This window comes from Sitophilus oryzae, unplaced genomic scaffold (assembly GCF_002938485.1).
Source record: "Sitophilus oryzae breed Bouriz unplaced genomic scaffold, Soryzae_2.0 scaffold_1744_pilon_pilon, whole genome shotgun sequence".
Lineage (NCBI taxonomy): Eukaryota > Metazoa > Arthropoda > Insecta > Coleoptera > Curculionidae > Sitophilus > Sitophilus oryzae.
In genome coordinates, this window is record NW_022146440.1 from 2,150,939 (window position 1) to 2,173,254 (window position 22,316).

Genomic DNA, 22,316 nt, shown 5'->3' on the forward strand with positions numbered 1-22,316 from the left:
TCTTTAGCCGTTTGAAATAAATTAGTTAAAAATAAAAAAAAAACTTACCTATAGGTATAATGTTTGGCATTTTTCGTAATCGAGACAATATAAACCTATGCGATAGGCGCATTGTGGGGCATTAGTTAGCAAGTTTTTTATTTTCAACCATATTATATTATGATTTTGGCGCCCCCTAAAACTGCAGGCCGGTTGCCCCCTTCCCTTAGATACGGGGCTGGCAAGAAGTCACTGCAACTAGCTGGTTTGCGTCTAAAAAAAATCTAAAAAATACATTTTAATTTTTTAGATTTCTGTTTTGTTGTTTTACCTGTCACATTAAAGGTTGATTCTCACTATACCTTCCATATCAGCTCCCTTCCGTTTCCCTTCCGTTTACATAAAGTATTATATCATGTAAATGAATAGGACAATGCACACTATCAGTTCCGTTTCCCTTCCGCGTTCCATATCCTTTCCTTCCATACATTTTTTTTGGCGAATGGACTTAAGCGTTGTCAAGTTCTTAGATTTGTACTAGCTCTGTTAAAATTTTGCTGATATTTATTTATTCTTTCACCTGTTAGTTAAATCTATTACGTTTTTCAAAAGATACAAATTTTAAAAATAAAACTTTCGAAATGATTTAAAGTAGAATAAAAATTCTCATACGGAACGGAAGCTTACGTATAGCGTCAATACAATAAAAAATACGGAACGGATATGGAATGGAAACGGAAGTTATAGTAAGAATCAACCTTAATACAGGCTTTTATTCTTAGATTATAGTTTTTCCAAAAAATAGAATTACTAAATCTTTAGTGTACCTGGTAAATCATAAGAAATTTAATATTGAAGTTCCAACATTTCCAAATTATCTGATGAATTAAGGTATGGATAATTTTACGCGACCAAATTACAATAATTATGCTATAAAAGTAGATTAAGCTAGATAAAAGCAATCTAATATTGAAAGTGATGTTTCATAGGAGAAAGAAATTTTAATGTGATATTTTATTATAAACCAGGTCAGCTGTCTGTACTTTATTTTCAAATTGGTCATTATTTTATTTAAACTTCTATGTCTGGAGGTTAGTGTCACGTTATTGTATTTGCGTGTAATACAAAGACGGCTGTAGAATGACAGTCGATGATAATTTTGGCGAGATCAACCCCTGGGCGTCATTTTTGTTCCCCGTACTCTTCTCTATTTTTAATTGCGTTTACAGCCAGTTGGCCTTAAGAAGTCATAGTTGATAGGTACTATACGACTGAAACAAACCGGCTTCAAAGATTGAGTGAAACATGAAGATAGCTAATCATTTTATACGTAAATTTATGTGAAAAATGTCAACGATCGTCATTTTTAAACCATCTGGACGCCGTATTTTTATCATACACTATATGTTAAGAAAAGCATTTGATATTGATTGAAGCGGCTAAATATACGCTAAAATTTAAGATTCTTTCGTTGGCATTAGTCCAAACGTATAAATCACGCCGATATTGTTCAAATTGACGTCACCAATTTAGATGTTGCTTCTTTTCTATACGTTATACAGAGTGTTTCAAAAAACATGTGCCATCTCTCGTGGGGAGATTCCTCGCGTAAAAATAAGATCTATTTTTCATGTCAACATATGTAGGTCCGATTCACCTTAGTTTCGTATCTACAGAGTGTTAAAGATTAATAATCTTCCGATTTATTATAATTTTCTTCGAAGTGCTTTTAGTGATTCGAATGAAATTTTTAGGGTATTAAAAGTTGCTATAAGTGCATACATATAGTATGCAGTACATATTTTAAATGCTAAAAAAGTGTCGATAAATTCCTCAGGGACGCGCATATGCGCCACACGTGCGCCACTGACTTTTTTCTTTTGATATCAAAATTGTGTAGGCCGTTTAATGACAATTAAAAGTTATCTCTGGATATTTTGTCGAATTCGGCCTCCTTGATGCAATTATTATAAACGCAATTTTATTAATCACAATAAAATTAAAATAAAAATAAATTTAATAAATTATATATTTTACCTAATTTATTATTAAATATTATTACTATTAGTTATTATTACTGTTAGTCCAACCGACACCAATTTCAAATAAAAATATAATGGTATTTAAGATAATTAGATAAAATCTAATTTTAAAAAGTTTTAACATCCTGTAACTCTAAAACTATGCATTTCCATACCCATCTTTATCTTTATAGGGAACCTTTTTTCATAATTTTTGATGAGGAATCAATGAGTAGGTACTTATTTAAAACTTTCTCAAGTTAATATTACATTTTTTTTAAGGTTGATAGTTATAAACGCAAATTAACAAAATTGCGTTTATCTCATCCATGACTTGAGATGTGTTGGCATTAAACAGCTCACTGTTCGGTTTTTATATGATTCAAAATAAAAAATATATAAATTGTATAATTAGTAATTTTTTAATGGCCATAATGCGTTCTTTCAAAATCATCGAACAACTAAATCATTTCCATAGATCCAGTGACGTACCGTGACTTTGAATTTTGAGACAAAAAACTGACAAATAATTTATCAAAAAAATCATATTACAGCTATATGTTTTATTTTGCATAAAAATGTTAACTAATAAGTTAGAATAATTATATTTCTTCCCTAACTAAGTGGTTTTATCGCTAAATTTATCTGAAGCTAAGTACAATACAAATCTTAAATACGTGGACTATTATAACAACAAATACATCGTAAAAGACTATTTTTGTAGCATTCTGATTCAAGTTAAACTTTTTAGAAAATAATTTAAAGGAATAATGAACCTGCTCGCAGATGCTTGTTCCGAGTAAAATCCTAGAGCTCTATGATTTGCTTTTATAAACTCTGGCACATGATGCAGAATTGCATGATTCTTTAGAGTTATCTTATTACTTAAGTTGAGTATTTCCAATCTAAATTGTTCGATGTCATGTTCAAAATGTTTGTTTAGTGCTTAACCAAAACAACTCGAAATTACTTGATTGAATGCAGAAAACACTGCAATATATATATACCTAAAAAAAAGATGTTTAGGTTTTTGCTTCTAAAAACTTTGAATAGGATTCTTTACCGGGCGATATCGTCTTCAAAATATCCACTTTCTTTAAAAGTTGTTTGGCGTTATTTCCGTTACATTTTCCATAATGATCTAGTTTCAATCCCGCTTTTTTTATCCATTCTGTTGCAACATTGGTATTCTCCAATTCAAGACAATCAAATAGTTTTTGAACCACACCTAACAAAAGGTGAAGCTCAGGAGGGGGAATATACTAAGACAGGTGTTTCTTCGTCGCCAATGATTAAAGGTATGTTTATACAGTTTTCTAAAAAATAATTGCCCTTTTTTATATGGTTCATTGAACAACAGTTTAAAAAATACAAAAAAAATATTTCAAACAAAAACGCTTACTAAAATCTTTGACTTTTGTTATATTTCCTCCAGATTGTTGCCATAAATTTGTATTTTCTGTAATTCTTTTTATAGTTCTGAATGATTGAATTTCTATTTCCTTTACATTTACATCACACCATGGGCAAGTGTGAGTGGATGAATTTGACTGAAGACCAAGGAGAATCATAATAAGCTTAAAGTCAGCGGCAAAAGTATAGTAACAAATTCCACATATGGACTGCAGATCTAACGTCTCAAAGAGGCTTTTAATGTTAGCATAAGATTCAGACAACTTTGGTCCTAAGCCAATTATGAATAGTTTATTAATTCCAGCACTTTTATATTTCTTGAAATATTCGGGATCATTTTCAGGGAGCACATTCAGACAAACTTTAAGTGATCCACCACCACTATCAATGCCAATTTTTAGATGAAAATCTTCAGGTAATTCTCTAATTTCCAAAATATATGATAGAAGACCAGATAAATCTGAGCAGTATACAAAAATTAATATTAACTGAATTAACATTTTTCCTTTAAATTATTTTCTAAAATGTTTAACTTGAATTCTAGTTCAGAATGCTACCAAAATAGTCTTTTACGATGTATTTGTTGTTATATTAGTCCACGTATTTAAGATTTATGTTGTACTTAGCTTTAGTTAAATTTAGCGATAAAACCACTTAGTTAGGGAAGAATTATAATTATTCTAACTTATTAGTTAACATTTTTATGCAAAATAAAACATAACTGTAATATTATTTTTTTGACAAATTATTGTTTCAGTTTTTGGTCTCAAAATTCAAAGTCACGGTACGTCACTGGATCTATGGAAATGATTTAGTTGTTCGATGATTTTGAAAGAACGCGTTATGGTCATTAAAAAATTACTAATTTTACAATTTATATATTTTTTATTTTGAATCATATAAAAACCGAACAGTGAGCTTACAATATTTTGGTAACAAGAGAAAAAAAGTCAGAGGGCGCATGCTTTTTTTAGAAAAATTTTCCAGTGATAACCAATATGCACGTTCCTGGTAAATATGTCGACACTTTTTTAGCTTTAAAATATGTCGCATTTACAGCGCTTTCAGATGGAGCAGAACGTCCGCGACGGACCGTCCGCGTGTTTTTATGTTAATGTGTTTATGTATATGGCGGTCATCCGGACAGAGCATACGCGACCCATGTGAAATTGTTCATATAAACTCATGGTACTTGCTCGAATTCGCGGACGTTCTGCTCCATCTGAAAGCGCTGTTATAGCAACTTTTACCCTCAAAATTTCATTCGAAACGCTAACAGCACTTTCAAATGGAGCGGAGCGTCCACGACTTCGGGCAAGTACCATAAGTTTATAGGAACAATTTCACATAGGTCGCGTATGCTCCGTCCGGATGAGTTCATCGACGGCTATCTTGAAAAAAAATTCGCGCGGACGGTCCGCTCCATCTGAAAGGGCTGTAGTACGGAAGAAAATTATAATAAATCTAAAAAATAGTAAGACTTTAACACCCTGTAGCTACGAAACAAAGCAGAATAGAACCTATGTTGATATGAAAAATAAATCTTATTTTTACGTGAGGAATCTTCCCACGAGAGATGGCACATGTTTTTTGAAACACCCTGTATAGTATAAAAAAAATGATATTACAAAAGCAAATTTCTGTATTGTTTTACGTGATACTTGATCCTTACTATACTCTCTCAGTCGTAAGTCGTGAGTCGTAAACTCACGGTAATTTTCGACAGACGATGACAGAAAAAACACAGATTACGTCCATACCAATCCATTTATTTCGTTCTAAAATCAAAAATTTTAGATAAAAGAAAGGGGAGACAGTTTCTTATTAAAAAAAAATCATTATTAAAGAAGTTAAAGAAATGTGTGAGCTTTTATTCTATTAGCCAGGAATCAAGCCATGAATTCGCAATGACCTTACAAATATTTATCCAAACCAATATTTTGTAAATGTGTAACAAATAATTATTTAAGTTATTTTGGTAAACCCGCTGTATACCGTTTTCTTTTGAAAAAAAAACATTAATTTCGATTCAGTTATTTTGCTTCCAGCTCACTTCCCGTACTTTCTGTGATGGTTATTACAGCGATTTTGCATACGAATAACGTATAGCTTTAAACAGGAGAATTATGATGGTAAACTATCGACATCGCTATTGAAATAATGCTTCAGGAGGCTATTTTAAGTAAACTAACTGTTTTCGTATGTTATTCCCATAATGTAAATAATAAAATATATTATGACATAACAAGATAGAGCGAAAATGACATCGGATTGTAAATCTGTTCTAAAGGCGGTCGCACATTTCCTACTATCGGATCCGACTATCTGAAACGATTTTGAATCGGACGACTACCGCACACTGCCGACAAAATATTTCCGTTTTATACTTTTTTATAACTAATTAATAATAAAGAAGCCTGTGCACTGAGCAACTCATGCATCAAAACTGACAAAAATAATCGTATGTTTGCCGTACAATATACAAAAACAATGCATAGAACACCTTCCGGCTGTCAGATCAGATTTTTTCTCGGTCCGACCAGTACGACACACTGCCAAGCATCTGACTCGGACGTCCGATCCGATATCGGATCCTAAGTGTGCGATATCGTTAAATAACCTATAGTTTATTTGAGCGTCACATAATCGGATCCGATAATCGTTTCAGACAATCGTATCGAATAGTAGGAAATGTGCGGCCGCCTTAAACCGTTTAAATTTTCATATACGCTACAATTAAATTTGCAAGAAGCAGATCGACTAATTTAGGTTGGTGTCAATTAAACTCTAACTTTTCTAACCTTTCGATTAACCTCCTTTCCTTATTAATAGCAATAAAAAATCAAATGTTAAGATTTATTTTTATGGATAGTTCGTTCTTAATGATCTATTAAATTAATAAAATCAATCCGGGCTGACATACATTTATTTTCTTTGAATGTGGTAGACAATGATTCAGTATTAAAACTAAAAGAATTGCGGACTTCCATTGGCTTTATTTATTTCCATTAACACAACGTTTCGGCCAGAAGAATCACTGACCGTTATCAAATGTAAACTAATCTAACTCTTTTTTTTTGTGAGGGGATGGTTGAAAAATCTTTTATAGACGAATAGTGATCATTTCCATAACCATCTCGAGAGAGACGGTCATAGAAATAACCCCTAGACAGTGTGGGACTCGGTGTTGTTACCCACTAAAAATGTCCACCTCCGAGGAATGGTCAGCTATTATTCCTGCTAATATGTGGGGAAGAAAAAGGGGGGTGTTGTGGGGTAATGGGAGGACTATATTATGAGAAGGGGGGGGGACAAAATTAATTGTCTAGAAGAATGGTTTTAAGATGGGAGTTTCTATAGTCCTCGGGAATGTAATCGAAGATTTTTAGGGTACTTTTGGGGATAGTACCGATTTTCTCGTAGAACTTCAAGGTACGATCTCGAAGGTATTTGGGGATGGGGTATTAATCTAACTCCTAAAACTACTGAGTTTTTATACTACAACCAGGTATTCACCCGTGAAGATGTTGGGCGTAGTCAACGGTGAGGTTGTCCACTTAGAATGCCTGCATTGGTGCGTTTTATCAGTGGTTGCCATATCGTAGGTATTTCCGTACTAGGATTACTAAAGATGTTATTATTGTTTGCTATACAATAACGGCTTCTTTAGATTTACGCTTTAGCAATGAGGTTTCCTGTGAACAACCCGAGCTTCCGACCACTTTATATTGTGCTATTTTGTCTAAACATGTTTCCCCGCAATATCTGATATTGTTTCATCTTTTTGTACAGGGTGGGTCAAATTCGACGCTTTTAAATGGAAACACCCTTTTCTATAGGACAAAAACTAATATCGCTGTCTGGAGCTCAATTTTTGTCAAAAACATGATGGTGAAAACCGCATATCGATATCTGTTACCGTTTCGGAGTTACGGGGTGTTTTTCAAAAATATGCATTTTTAACAAATCGCTGTAACTTTTTTGCTATGGAAAATTTTGTATTTTTATGAAAGCTTTTCCAAAGCACCTTTTTACGTAGAATTTAATGGTTTAAGTATAATTTTTTTTTAAAATTAATAATTTAAGAATTATCAACAGAAAATTTGATTTTTTATATGGGACACCCTGTATATTTGTAATTTATTGAAAATAATTTAAAATTACCTTTCCAAAAATATAACACACTTGATATTTTGCTCGATTCCTCTTCGAGATATACAGTATATAAAAATTCGCCGGCTTTAAATAAGTAGGCTTTGAAGGGCATCGGCTGTAATACAAAAAAATTCTATATAGCTGTGAACATCAATTAAAACGAAAATAATATTTGCTATGAGAGATGCAGAATTTTATAACAATTTAAAATATATTTAACCAACATCAACACATTTAAATTATATCTAATAACAATAAAAATAAATAGCAAACCAAGGCATGAAATTTTGCTACAGTTGTTCGACATATCGACCGTCTTCTGTTATGGACAGACGGGGCAGTTTTTGAACATTTCTCGCGAAATTCATTAACTCAGTGGGGGTGAATCTCTCATAACTGCTAAGTATTTTTAATTCTTGTCTAGATTATACGGAACAATAAGGAACCTTTATTCTTCCGCAAATATATCCATAGGATTAGATCCATGGGCACTAAGTCAGGCGGCCTCGGCTGCCAACGGCTGGGATCTTGGTTAGCTATCCAATTATTCTTGAAATTGGCTGCAAAAATTTGCTGATAACTTCAGCGTTCAGACGCGGTGCGTCGTCTTACTGGAAAAATATGTTTTCGAGTTCCATTAATAAGGGCTTATTATCAATAAGGGGTCCAAAGCCTACTAGTTAAAAGTGGCGAACTTTTAAAAATTCTGTATTTCGAAGGGGATTATGACAAAATATCAAGTATGCTATATTTTTGGAAAGGTAATATAAAAGGTAATTCTTTTCATTTAATTAAAAATATAGAGGGTGTCCCAAATAAAAAATCAATTTTTCTGTTGATAACTCTTAAATTATTAATTTTAAAAAAATTATACTTGAACCATTAAATTCTACGTAAAAAGGTGCTTTGGAAATGTTTTCATAGAAATAAAAAATTTTCAATAGCAAAAAAGTTACAGCGATTTGTTAAAAATGCACATTTTTGAAAAACACCCCGTAACTCCGAAACGGTAACAGATATTGATGTGCGGTTTTCACCATCATGTTTTTGATGAAAATTAAGCTCCAGACACCGATATTAGTTTTCGTCTATCTCCTATAGAAAAGGGTGTTTCCATTTAAAAGCGTCTAATTTGACCCACCCTGTACATGTTTTCCTCTCTTAAGGGGCAGCGAAATTCTTTTTTATTTTTTTTTTAGTTTGTGGATAAAATGTTGTATTTACATTCATGTTTTAGGGGTATTTTATCCACTTAAGAGTCTATTACGCTGTACTTTCGGGTCGCTCTCAGGGATCGGGTAAAGCGGGTGTGTGGCCGAAGAAAATATTATTATATTTCAGAAATCTGCCTAAGGCTTAGCCCGATCCTGTCGTGTTAAGTTATACCCAAAATTTCAAACATAGGTGCTTTGATTAAGGTTTGCAGAGCTTCAGCATTTGCCATAAAATAGCGAGTAATTTGTTAGAAAACCATATAAATTATAGTCATACTGTAATCACAAAACTTCAATCTATTTCCATATTGTAATGGAATGTTAAATTACTTCTTTATTTTCGCGAAAATTTAGACCAAACATAGGGAATATTTTGTTGATCATTGACCATCAAAATCTTAAAAATAAAGAAGTTGTCTAAAGACGTGCCTCATTATGGAGATAGTATAATCCTTTATCTTTAATTTCCTTCTTCATTTGTGTAAAAACACCTAGCCAGTTTTACATAAAACGTTAAATGCCGAAGGCTGATTTTGTTACTTTTTCCGACTAGTGAAATGGATTCTTTAAGAAAATTGAACTTCGTTCTCGCGATTAAACACTCCTGCGTGGATAAAATGGTCCCGAAAATACTTATATATTATAAATAACTATTATTTTTCGTATATTGTCTTTCTTTATTTTTTCGTATATTGTCACTTTTAAAATATATTATCTAATTTTAGAACCCCCTTAAATGTGTTTACTGAATTAGAATAATTATCATCTACAAGCGAAAAAAATCGCCGCCTCCGATTATTACCAAACGAAAGTTATGGCTATATTCGTTCAGGTATAAAGTCGTAACCACTTTGGTCGTAACGTATTTTTTGGCTGGCTTGCTGCCGTTTTGGCATTGAAATTAAAGTACCAGGCCAAACACACACGAAACGGACATAAAACATATGCCCCACTTGCACAGACGTTATCGTTTTCCTGTGCATGCGAAATGTGGCAAGCAAGAGGGAGGCTAATTTAATATTAATAATAATAACTAAAAAATTAAGATCAGGCAACTTAGGTAGTTTGTTCAATATTGCGGTCGTTCATGTTTTAGGTATTGGGGTTAATCAATATAAATGAATAGGCAACTTTGACCTGAGCATGTTGAGCTATTATTTAGTTTGTAGTGATTTTCGCGAGTTTTTTTTGTTACATACACTCAGTGTGACCAACCTGAACTAACTGAAAACCATGCAGATTTACAAAGCCGTGCAGAGTGCAGACACGGCCGTGTTCCAGATATACAGGGTAGTCCGAACTGTATTCCGGAGACTTCGGCAGCATATTCTGCAGATAAAAAGAAGTAAAAAAGTTCCTATAAAGGTATATCCTAAAATAGCTTAGCTTCGGAGATACAGAGTGTAGAATTTTCATTTTTATTTCGATTATTTCGATTTTTTAACCGATTAATTATTCGATTAAGTAATCTCAATAATTGGATGGAAATTGGTGTCTGAGAGTTTTTTACATGAGAAATTTGATTTTGACGTCAATATGACTCCTATTTCTGTAGGGGGCGCCACCTAATTGTGTTTTAACTGATTTCAAGATTAATAACTTTTCGTCCGTACCTGTATAAAACTCCTGAGTGAAAAATTTCTTTTTGCTTAAAAAATGTCTCTTGGTAAAAATCGCTATGAACAACCGTCCTCAAGATATTTAGAATGGAAATAGTCAATACATGTCATTATTGACAAAAAATAAACACGTTGAGTAAATAGTTTGACTGAAATAATAAATTTGGGAAATTTTTATTTTTTCAAATTAATCATAATTTTTTCTGCGAAAAAATTAACTTTTGTTTTCCTAAACAAAATGTCAAAAATAATATATGTTTTTCATCACTCGCTAAAAAAGGCAATACTCTATGCGGTCAAAATTTGTAGTTTATAATAATACATTACTGCAGTTATTTTTGTTAGAAAATCTTTTTGATAAATTTCCATTTAGTTCACACCATGACAATGTAGCAATACAGTTTGAATAAACGAATTTTGAAATTCCCATCACTCATTTGTTTACAACAATCGTTTGTATTGCCTCGATAAGGTATATTTTTACAGTCGTTATACATTGTTTATGATAAATTATTTTTTTGGAAATCGCAACGTGGTATGCATTCGATTAGCGTATGAATTCGTGAAACTTTTTATCGTTCCATCGGGATTGAGATATTTATTTTTAACTTAAAATAACAACTTATATACCGGGTGTCCCGATATTTTGTGGATATAGAAGTGCTGACGCACTACCCTTCTAGATTTTTCTCCTAATCTCTTAATCCTAACCCAACCAAACAAACCAATTATTGAATAAATAATAAATAACATAAAATAGGCTCAGAAAAACCCAACAAATCCACAAAATTTTAAATCAAATTCAAATTTACCAATTGAAACGCCAAACAAAACTGTCAAAAATATGGATGGTTATGATTTCGATTCCGCCTCTAATGCATGAATGCTTAGAATTTACTAATGCTCTAATGCATGTGAATCTATGCATGATTCACAGCGAAAGCACGTTAGACGTTTATGGAGATTATGGAGAACCGGTTAGAGAATTTTTTTGAAAATTTGGATTTTTTCATCTATCTAAAATATTTTCGGCGTTACAATGTCGCCGTATCATTTTAAAAATGGTAACATCATTCTTATTTTAAATGGAACACCCGGTATTATTGGTAGGTATTATTACATTTTTGGAAACTACTTTCATATCTCATAATTTTTGTATTATACTAATACCTATCTCTGACATTTTTTGAGATAATAAATTAAACATAATATATATGTAAAATTGACATAAACATGATCTTGAATAAACATTGGTAAAATCATGAATTGAACATTTTAAAAGGTGAAATTTGGGTTAGAAGTTAACGAAAATCTATATATTCAATCTCTCTAAATCAACACATGATTACATATCACCAGGGAGAGCGAAAATTATTTATGTCCGTTAGTTATAAAATTGCTGAAATCTTTTTTTTGAATTTTATTTTAAATTCAACCCCTCGTTCAACCCTATATGTATATTATTTAAAAAATCACTAGTTTTATCGCGAAAACTATTAGAGATAAGTATAGGTTAGTATAATAGAAAAATTTTCTGATATGGAAGTAATTTCGAAAAATGTAATAATATACCAGGTGTTCCATGTAAAATAACAAAGATGCTACAACTTTTAGTATAATGCGGCAACACTGTAATGCTAAAAATAATTGAGATAGATGGAGCATGCTCCTTCGTGCAAAAATCTAAATTTTTAAAAAAATTCCATCGCCAGTTCTCCATAACCCTCTGACGTACCATGACCGTGAAGCACCCTGTATAAATAATATTAGACTCTTTCCTTAGTCTTTTTATTCAAAGGGCTCAACAAGGCGCAACTTTTCTCTAATCATTTTTGTTACTCTTTTGGTTTAAGATATTTCTGTAGTGTGCATTTTATATGGGACACCATGTATAAAAAAAATCTTGACACTTTCCAAATTTTTAAAAATGCAGATTTAATCGAATTGACCAAAGAATACCTACAAGGCAAACTAAAAAAAATATATCGAGTTTCTAAGTTAGTTTAACGTTTCCAATTAAGGAAATATCTGAATTATTAAATTTGAAAATGTGTGCTTGTGAAATCTTTTAAGTACTCCTAACATCTGTGGCGGTGATTTAATTGAACATTCTGATCTAGTCACAGGTAATTACAGTGCGGCATAAAATACTAATTAAATAGGTGTGTATTAACAAAAGCGACAGAAATCCGGTTTAGGTCTGGCTTTTAATAATTGATTCACTCCTGAAATGTTTATGAAATTAAGTTTTTCTCACAGTATTACAATTATTGAATTTTCCGGTGAACTAAACTAGTAAGATTTTATTTATTCACGCGTGTTGTAAAACTTAGCTTTTGTTAATACCGGGTGCGTCTTAAAAGTGGCTCACCCCCTATAACTTTTTTATTTTTTCAGATAAAAAACGAGATTTGGTATTTGGTATATATATGACATAAATTAGGATTGATTGGTGTATTCAATTGTTTTTGATCACTTCCTGTTTCACCGGAAATGACTACAACTTTTGATTTTTAAATTGCACCCTCGTATTTTTTTTACTTTATTCGATAGAAAATGACATTCTGAATAGAATGACATATCATATGTCAACTTTCTCGCTTAATAAAAAATTGTATTTAAAATTCAATCTAGAGTGCCATGGCTATGTTAAAAACACTAATTCTTCATCAAGGAGCCTTGGAAAAATAGATTTGATCGTCTAAAGTTTTTAGTGTCTTGTCCTGGCCAGTTAGAAGATGCTCAAATCGTATTTTTAATCATATCTCAATTTTTTCAAATGGAACGAGGGTGGCTCATTAGCATATTTGGAAAAAGCATTTTTTACGAATAATGTGATACCACACACTTGGTATTTCGAAATTTTCGTTACGAACCGCAAGTTATAATTTCAAATAAACCATATGCCAAAATGTCAAAAGTTGACATATGATATGTTATTCTACTCAGAGTAACATTTTCTATCGAATAAAGTAAAAAATACCGGGGGTGTCATTTAAAAATCAAAAGTTGTAGTCATTTCCGGTGAAACCAGAAGTGACCGAAAACAATTGAATACGTCAATCAATCCTAATTTATGTCATAGACTAACATATCAAATCTCGTTTTTTTAACTAAAAAAAAAAGTTATAGGGATGAGCCACTTTTGAGACTCACCCGGTATAATATAATAGTCTAAGAGCTAGCAACGTTTTGGAGAAAGTATTTTAAGACGTCTGGCTCTTTGATATATCTTTACTATGCTCTCTGGAACAGCATGCGACCCGTTGCGTTCACTACTGCGCATCGGAAGAATGTCCTATATTTTTATTAATTTAGTCCTATAAATTCTAGTATTGAGTATTGAATATAAATCGAACATGTCCATAGCGCAGTGCGTAGAGTTTCCGACCACGAACTGATGATTCAGAGCTTGAATCGGGTCAGGGCAAAAGACTTTTTTATTTTATTTTCCTTTATATTCTGATACTAAAGTATTAAATAATTCTGGCAATTAAAAAAAAACAAATATTTAATACTTTACTATCAGAATATAAACGAAAATAAAATAAAAAAGTCTTTGCCCTGACCCGGATTCGAACTCTGAATCATCGGTTCGTGTTCGGAAACTACGCACTGCGCTGTGGAGACATGTTCGATTTATATTCAATACTAGAATTTAAAGGACTAATAAAAATATAGGATGTTCTTTCAATGCGCAGTAGGGAACGCAACGTTTACCGGCAGCCAGACGGGCCGCATGCTATTCTAGAGAGCATAGTAAAAGATATATCAAAGAGCCAGACGTCGTAAAATACTTGTTTTTCCGACGTTGCTAGCTCTCGTACTATAATACATGCTAATATGCAGGGTCCGGCAATAGTGTTACTTTCCATAGTTTCTATAGCTCCTAGAATAAAAGCCTGGCCATATGAGTAAATATGTTTCGATAGTTTCCGAGATATTTAATAAATAAGTAAAAAATATAATTTTTAGCTTTTTTATTCTTAAAAAAATTATTACAAATACAAGAACTGTTCTGAAATGAAAACTATATTAGGTATTTACTTTAGATGGTCTATACTTACTTTGCTATGGATATTGTAATCTTAAACAGAAGATTCAAAATTCAAAGCAATGTAAATCTAATATGGTAATTTTGTTGTTCCCTTACTGCTCTAACGTTTAACACCATAGCCATTGTTTATGTTTAAAGTAAAACCATTAAATATCAGTTCTTATTAAACTAAACTTATATTTCTATTTAATAAAAATAAATAATTGTAAGGAAGAAATTAGAAAGGTGATTTAGATTTAGATATTTAAACACATTTTTTCTCCAGGACATTCTCAAGATTTTGTAAAATTTGGATGATTAGGTTAGGGAGTAAAATTGAACCCCAAATGGGGTTCAATTTAATCCTTGTTTAATCCCTTGTCCAACAAATCAATTTAATTAGTATGCATAACAAGAAATGTATACTTTAATATTACTTTAGTGTTTTAACATAATCTGAACATTTTTTTAAATAATAAATAAACACGTAACTTCTTCCTGTATGTTGTAAGACTCTTTTTCCAGTCAGGAGATAGGTAAAAATGTTGCAATCAGATGTTTCTACTGTAATATAATAATAACATAACAGATGAATACAGTGCGTGGTTGCCAGACTTGCGATAATGTAAGTTTAATATTTTAAGTTTCGATTTTTCGTCAGCTCATACGTCCACTATGTTAATAGATTTTTTATACAGTATGATCGAAAAAAAAAATGGCATCGGCGATGGCTATGAATTGAAGATTGCTGTCATTTTATATGTAAAATTATATGGGGAATGTGTCAACGATCATCATTTCCAAGCCAACTGCACGCCGTTTTTTAACAAATCGCTAGTGCCTTGAAAATTAGCAAAACGGACACAATCGTCAATGACGTCTGCGCCCTCGCGCGTTCGGCTTGCGGCTTGACACTCATCTGTTGATATAGTTACGGATTCCGTGGGTCCACTAATTTAAACTCACGATAAAATACTTAACGAATTTATTTTTTCTCACTGTATACACACAATTTATACTGATTATAAAACACAATTTATGCAACTACTATTACTCTAACTTTTCTGGCACCTTCGCCGATTAATTCACAATTTAAAACGCGGTATTATCAAACTTCAAACTGTCCCAACTGCCGATAGCGCGCTTTTTATATAGCTGTGGATCTTCCGGAAAATTCTATTCTAGAATTCTGTAGAATTTCTTTTTCTTTCTGGTGAATTCGCCAGGTTTCTCAATACATGTTGCGGTTTTAGTTCCTCGCTTCTCCGACAGATGGCGCCACATACACCTTAACAATATTATGATATCTAAACATATTATTATCGTCATCATCATTATCATCATTTTCAGCTTATTCAACCGTTTCCAATTATGGGTGTAGCCTCCCTCACTTACTCTCTTTGTAGTTGGCATGGTCCCATCTCAGGTTTGGTCTTCTTCTAGGTCCCTTAATTCCTCGTGGGTACCATGCTGTAATTTTTGTAGTCCATCTATTGTATGTTCTTCTTGCCCATTGCCATTTGAGTATTTGAGGGATTTTGCTCTGTGGATGACATGTTACCTGGGTTTTTTGTTGTATCCGCTCTATTCTTTTACGGTCCCTTTTGGTTATTCCCAGCATATTTCGTTCCATTGAGCGTTGTGCGCCCTGCAGTTTCCTTATATGATGTGTTTTAGGTGTCCAAGTTTCGCATGCATTGGTAGGATACATTGGTCGAATGTTTTCTTCTTTAGATAGAGTGGCATTCTAGATATGAATATGCTTGAGTTTATGAATATGCCCTCGCATATTATTATGCTGAGATATGAATATGCCCTCGCGGCCTCAGTGGAGGGTCCCCTATGGGACCCACTCTTAGTCAAATACAATACAAATGCTTGAGTTTCTTCCATAAGTACTCCATGCTAACACAATTCTTCTGTTGATTTCTGGTAGTATAGAGATTCCGAGCTGTGTATTAGTTGCCCAACTAATACATATATTAATATAAAGTGTAATATTATAGCACCTAGAGTGGCAATATTTGTACTTAAGTACCTATTACATATGAGTAAAGATAATCGTTTAACTGGCAAAGTTTAACCGCACCGTGTGTTATTTTATTGCTCTCTTGGTATTTTGGACAATGCACACAATATCTTTATAAATTATAGTAAAATGTAAACTGGTAGTAGAAAACAAAATTATAGGGCAAGTATCGCAGCTTAGATACCTACGAATGGATATGTCTTACTACCACGATCCAGGAAAGGATCTGAGAGGCCAAATAAACAGCGACGGCCATGTCAGGATTCCTGAGGTAAATAGTATAACAAACCCCTTCATGCGAACAGTTATAGAATCAAAAATGTATAAGACCTGCTTCAGACCAATAATGACGTAGCGACGTAGGGCATAGAAATTCGAGGGGAAACAAACTAAACCAAAAACATGTTAAGGATTGCTGAAATGAGGAACCTAAGAATCATAATGGGGAAATCTAGAAGAGACAAAATTAGGAACACAGATATCAGACAACAATGTGGAATACAGGGCGTAATAAGATGGAGTAGACAGTGACGTAAAAAGCTTGGAAGGAAACAGATTTGGAAGGGAAACCGGTGGGTAAGAGACAGCTTGGAATACCTCAAAAAATGATCTCAAATATATAGAAGAAGAAGAAGCTAATGTACTCTGTTACACAACAATAGTTTCTTGTATTTCTTGCGGACGTTTTAAACCAGGTATGCTGTATCTAAAGAAAATCCTCTATATACTTAGGACTTTTTTGTTGCTGCCTTTGGCAACGCCGATTGTTACGCGATGCAAATATATCCTCTCTGCCACAGGCCGCAGTATTCTTGGCCGTCCAAAACAGCTGACAATCGCGGGCTTTCGTCAGCTCAGGTCGCGAGTCGTGAACCGCGGTGGAACGAACGGCCAACAGCCAGTCTGTATTCAAGTCTATCGATGCAACATTGTGCCTTTTCGGTATTTACCTACTCCATGTTCACATCAAATAACTTGATCTTACAGCCGTTTTATTCCTGCGTTACGTTTCAATATATTCGGTCGTAATTCATTAAACGCCCGCATCTTAGTAATCGTTTGTTTACAAAACAAAACACTCGCGCCTACGCGATTTTTTCCTATAGCGTTCGTACAAGGTGGCCATGGATGGTCTGAGATTCGCTATACAGTAAGTACGTTTTCAATTTTCACGTACATTTTTTATTTTTCTTTTCTCGCGAATTAACACAATGTTGTTATTGCGTCAGTTTTAAGTTAACTTTTTTATATAAAATCGATAATAACGGATCATTTCCTAGTTTGATTGTTTACTAAATATAATCAAGGCCGAATCTTAATGTTGTATTATATTATATAAACTACGAGAAAAACATTCTTTAAATATTTAGATTATAAGGTTTTTCTTTGCGTAAAATTAGAATTTTTATTGAAAGTTTTCTATTATAAATAATGTAAGTCGGGCAGTTGTTGGAAAATACGATTTACAATTTTATTTAGGATAACAAGCTTTTATCGTAATTTTGTTCTATCGTAATTTCTTTCGAAGCCTATCGTAATTTCTTTCTAATGAATTACTAATTATAAAAAAAATAAGAAAATAGACTACCAATTATCACTCCTATCAAGAGCGTGAAAAGCCACCCTCCGTACAGCGACCATTTCCAACGAAAGTGTATGTACATCCCCTTTTGCTTAAACAAGGAAATACCAACTCTCGATAAAATTCAGAAAGTTGTAAATGAAGACGAAAACTTGCCGGTCATGGGAAGAAAAAACTTTAAAGGAAATGAACTTCTCGCGAGAAAAGTACAACCCGAAGTCTGCACTCATTGACAGAGAAGACATCATTTTTTGGAGAAGGCAATATGTAAGGGACATTCGTAAATATCGCAGGGAGAGAAAATCTATATCTTTTACCTAGACGAAACATGGCTGAATGAAGCACATTCTTTAGAGCAAATCTGGCAAGATAATAGCATTGGGAGTTCTCGTGATGAGATTTTAGGAGGATTATCTAGTGTTTGGTAAATCGACCAAGAATTGTTACGAATGACGGCTGATGTTTTTGAAGATTACTTTTCCCAAATGATAACATTACTTCCAGAAAACTCTGGCATTGTTATTTACGACGCTAATTATCATTCGAGATTAGTCGAAAAATTGCCAACCCCTTCTTGGAGAGGTATAAGAAGCATCAGCTTCAACTCTTGGACTGAGTTAGTTCGCATCAAAGATACCATAGCACTAGTGTCGATTCAAGTCCGCTAACATTCGAATTCTCTCTCCATTTACCTTTCCATCGACCACCAAACTATTAACGGAACTTTGATAAACTACTTATGAAGAAAATTCTGGGGGCTCTGTTTTCCATAGTCAATAATAGTATTAACTGATAGTTTTCTTGGTGCCTAACATTCTCTGGATAACCATTAATAGGTACAAAACCTTTCTCCGGCACTACAAAAGCAATTTCAAGAATGGGCGAAGTGGATGGCCAACAGATCTCTAGAATAGTGGACAAATTCAAAAACGACTATGTAGTCGCCTATCTCTTGTGAATACTTGACGTTCATAGTAGAATATTCACCAAAATTTACGATAGATCTGATAAGCAGACAGGAAGACTGTCAAAGCTGTAGAGTTGAAAGACTGTCAAAGTTGTTTTGTCAATTTGAAGAAGCGATAGAACACATTTTATGTTAGCGTGACAGTCTAGCAAATATTCGGTTCTTTGTACTAGGCAATTATATGCTATTGACAAACAGCTAAATGGAAGTCGCCATGTTATTAGACTTTTTGAAAAGAATAGAATTGGAGACTGTAACTTGAAGATCAAAGGAGGACCATAATATATTAGCAAACGAGAATGCATTTGGACGCAACAATTTCATTTGATTTAGTGATTTCTGTCACAACTATAGCACCTAGTGTTCTCAGATCTTCCGGTGTTGCTGACTTACTTCTTCGTTAGTAGCTCCCATAATTTATGAAATCTCTTAAACATATCCTCTAACAGTATGGGAGTACTTTCTGGCTGTTCCTTAGCCCTCACAGATCTGATATTTGGTTTATGACACGCTTCTAAGCCCTCTAAAAATTTTCTCTTGGTTCTCTAGAAAGCTTCTGAAGTTAATTTCTATTCTATATTATTCTCGTTCTCTACGTTATCATTCTTGTTCTTCTTTTTTCTCTTTTCGCAATCTTTCTTATTCTTCTGCTTTCTCGTTTCACATATTTTCCATGAAATTTTATAACACTCCAATTCTTTCATTTTCTTCACTGGTTGTTTTGTCAGTACTATAAAAATTCTCTGTCCGATTTAAAATCTTAAATCCACTTAATTTCTCTTCCCAAATTTTTAAAATCCCGTTGAATCCCACTTCTGACACCAATTGTAACGGATTCCGTGAATCGTCAATTTAAACATTTCTCGATAACATATTTATTATCTATATTAACTAACATATTTATTATTTATATATATATTTTTATTACAGAAAAATGTTTATAGTTTGGTTACAGCAGAAATCTCTTTTTGGTTTGGATTTGGCGTTTCTTATTTCATCGTGCGATGATTTTAGTGGCGAAAAATAAATTAATTGGGAGAAAAGTACTTTTAAAAAGTATTTAACACTATATTTTTCCTGTTTATTCGTTTTTTATCTGTATACTTTTATCTTGATTGTAATTGTAACTTACATCATTTATTAGCCTCGTTATAATTTCATACGTAATTCCACGAAATTGATTGATACTCTAACCTTCGCTTGATTCGTTATTCGTTCCCATAACAACGAAGCGCTTTCTTTTCCCTGGTCATCGTTGACCATTTTTGTACTAAGGTGACATTCTATTCCTTAAAATGGTCCGATTATTTCCTGAAAGGAAAAATGCGAGCCCGTTTTGTTTATAAGAAATAAACTTTGTAATCGAGGATCTTTTGTTAAGTGGAACATCTGGCAATACGGAACTAATTTTTTTTAATTTGAATGTAACTCAGAAGTGATGCAGATGTTTGCAATTCTTGGATTTTTGTTTAAAAAATATCAGGTGCTGTTCCTATGAGTAAAATAATGTCTCCTGTTAGATTATCTTAATGAATAAATGCCCTTTTTATTTTTATTATACACAATAAGTGCAAATATTTTTATGGTTGGTAGATTTCGATAAAAGAAACATGTTTTCTCTTTACTGTTTTTCTAATATATTCAAAATAACCGAGTTTTTTTTTATAATTTATTATAAAATTTTACTTTAAAAATTTTAAAAATAAAAAAAATTATGTAAATAAAAATTATTTAAAATATATAAATACATAAAAATGATTTGAATGTTTTCTGGATTTTCTATCTTGTAAATTTAATCTACTAATTATGTTGCCATATTATGAAGATCAATTTTTTTGCGAGAAAAAAAAATATAGACCTGTTTCTGGTGTATAGAAATATACCACCCCTAAAGATATTTGTATTTATTAAGGCTAACCTTGTATATTATGTATACCGGGTGCGTCTCGAAAGTGGCTCACCCCCATAATTTTTATTTTTTCAGATAAAAAATTGAGATTTGGTATGTTAATATATGACATAAATTAGGATTGATTGATGTATTCAATTGTTTTCTGTCACTTCCTGTTTCGCCGGAAATGATTACAACTTTTGATTTTTAAATGGCACCCTCGGTTTTTTGTTGCTCTATTTGATAGAAAATGATACTCTGAATAGAATGACATATCATATGTCAACTTTGGCATTTTCGCATATGGTTTATTTGAAATTATAACATGCGGTTCACAACGATAATTTGACTCGAAATACCAGGTCTGTGGTTTGGTGTGGTATCAAATTATTCGTAAAAAAATGCTTTGAAATATGCTAATGAGCCACCCTCGTTCCATTTGAAAAAATTGAGATGTGATTAAAAATACGATTTGGGCATCTTTTAACCAGCCAGGACAACACATGAATAACATTAGACGATCAAATCTATTTTTCCAAGGCTCCTTAATTAAAAATTAGTGTTTTTAACATAGCCATGGCACTCTAGATTGAAATTTAAAATTCAATTTTGTTTTAAACAAAAATGTCAAAAGTTGACATATGATATGTCATTCTATTCAGAATGTAATTTTCTATCGAATGAAGTAAAAAATACCGGGGGTACCATTTAAAAATCAAAAGTTGTAGTCATTTCCTGCGAAATAGGAAGTGACAGAAAACTAATGAATATGTCAATCAATCCTAATTTATGTCATATACTAACATAACATACCAAATCTCGTTTTTTTTTATCTGAAAAAATAAAAAAGTTATAGGGGTGAGCCACTTTTGAGACGCACCCGGTATAGAGAAATAATTTTTCCAACCATGGAATAAAGATGCTACACATTAATAAATTACATATACATTTTATTGTTTGTAATTTATTAATATGTTTAATAAAGTTTTATTTTTTTTAAATAATTGATTATAATTAACAAACATGTTTCAAATTATATAAATATTTATATATTTTAAATAAATAAAATGGTTGCTTAAAAATATTTTTCATAACAAATTTTTGGATCAAATTAATCATATCCAAACTTAATAAATTAATCAAACCAAACCAAACTAATCAGTTTCATTTGAAGCATTATTAGGAACACTAAAAATGACGACGGCGGCGGCTACTAGATTTTTCTGAAAATTTTCTAGTAAGTTAGTAAAATGTAAGTGTAAAATTAGTTAACAAGAATAATTTGTGGGTCTATTTCAACACTTTTCGTAGTTTTCGTTGATTTTAAAAAAGTGAAATAATACGCTGATAGTGTATAAGTAAGTTATCATTTTCAATATAAGTTTACATGTGAAATGTCATCAATCCCCA

At 32.4% G+C, this 22,316-nt stretch overlaps 1 protein-coding gene across 7 annotated transcripts in view; it reads left to right on the forward strand.

Annotated features, from left to right (window-relative positions):
* Positions 1-22,316, forward strand: part of LOC115881883 (tripartite motif-containing protein 2-like) — a 77,130-nt gene that overhangs the window by 3,481 nt on the left and 51,333 nt on the right. The window contains exon 1 of one of the 7 annotated variants that reach the window (XM_030899597.1): positions 17,266-17,616. The exons of 4 other annotated variants lie outside the window; for them this stretch is intronic. In XM_030899597.1, coding sequence (XP_030755457.1) covers positions 17,591-17,616 — 26 coding nt within the window. In that variant the 5' untranslated portion in view covers positions 17,266-17,590. Of the gene's footprint in view, positions 1-17,265; positions 17,621-22,316 lie in introns of those variants that run through there. 2 more of the 7 variants (XM_030899600.1, XM_030899595.1) reach the window with 2 other exon arrangements.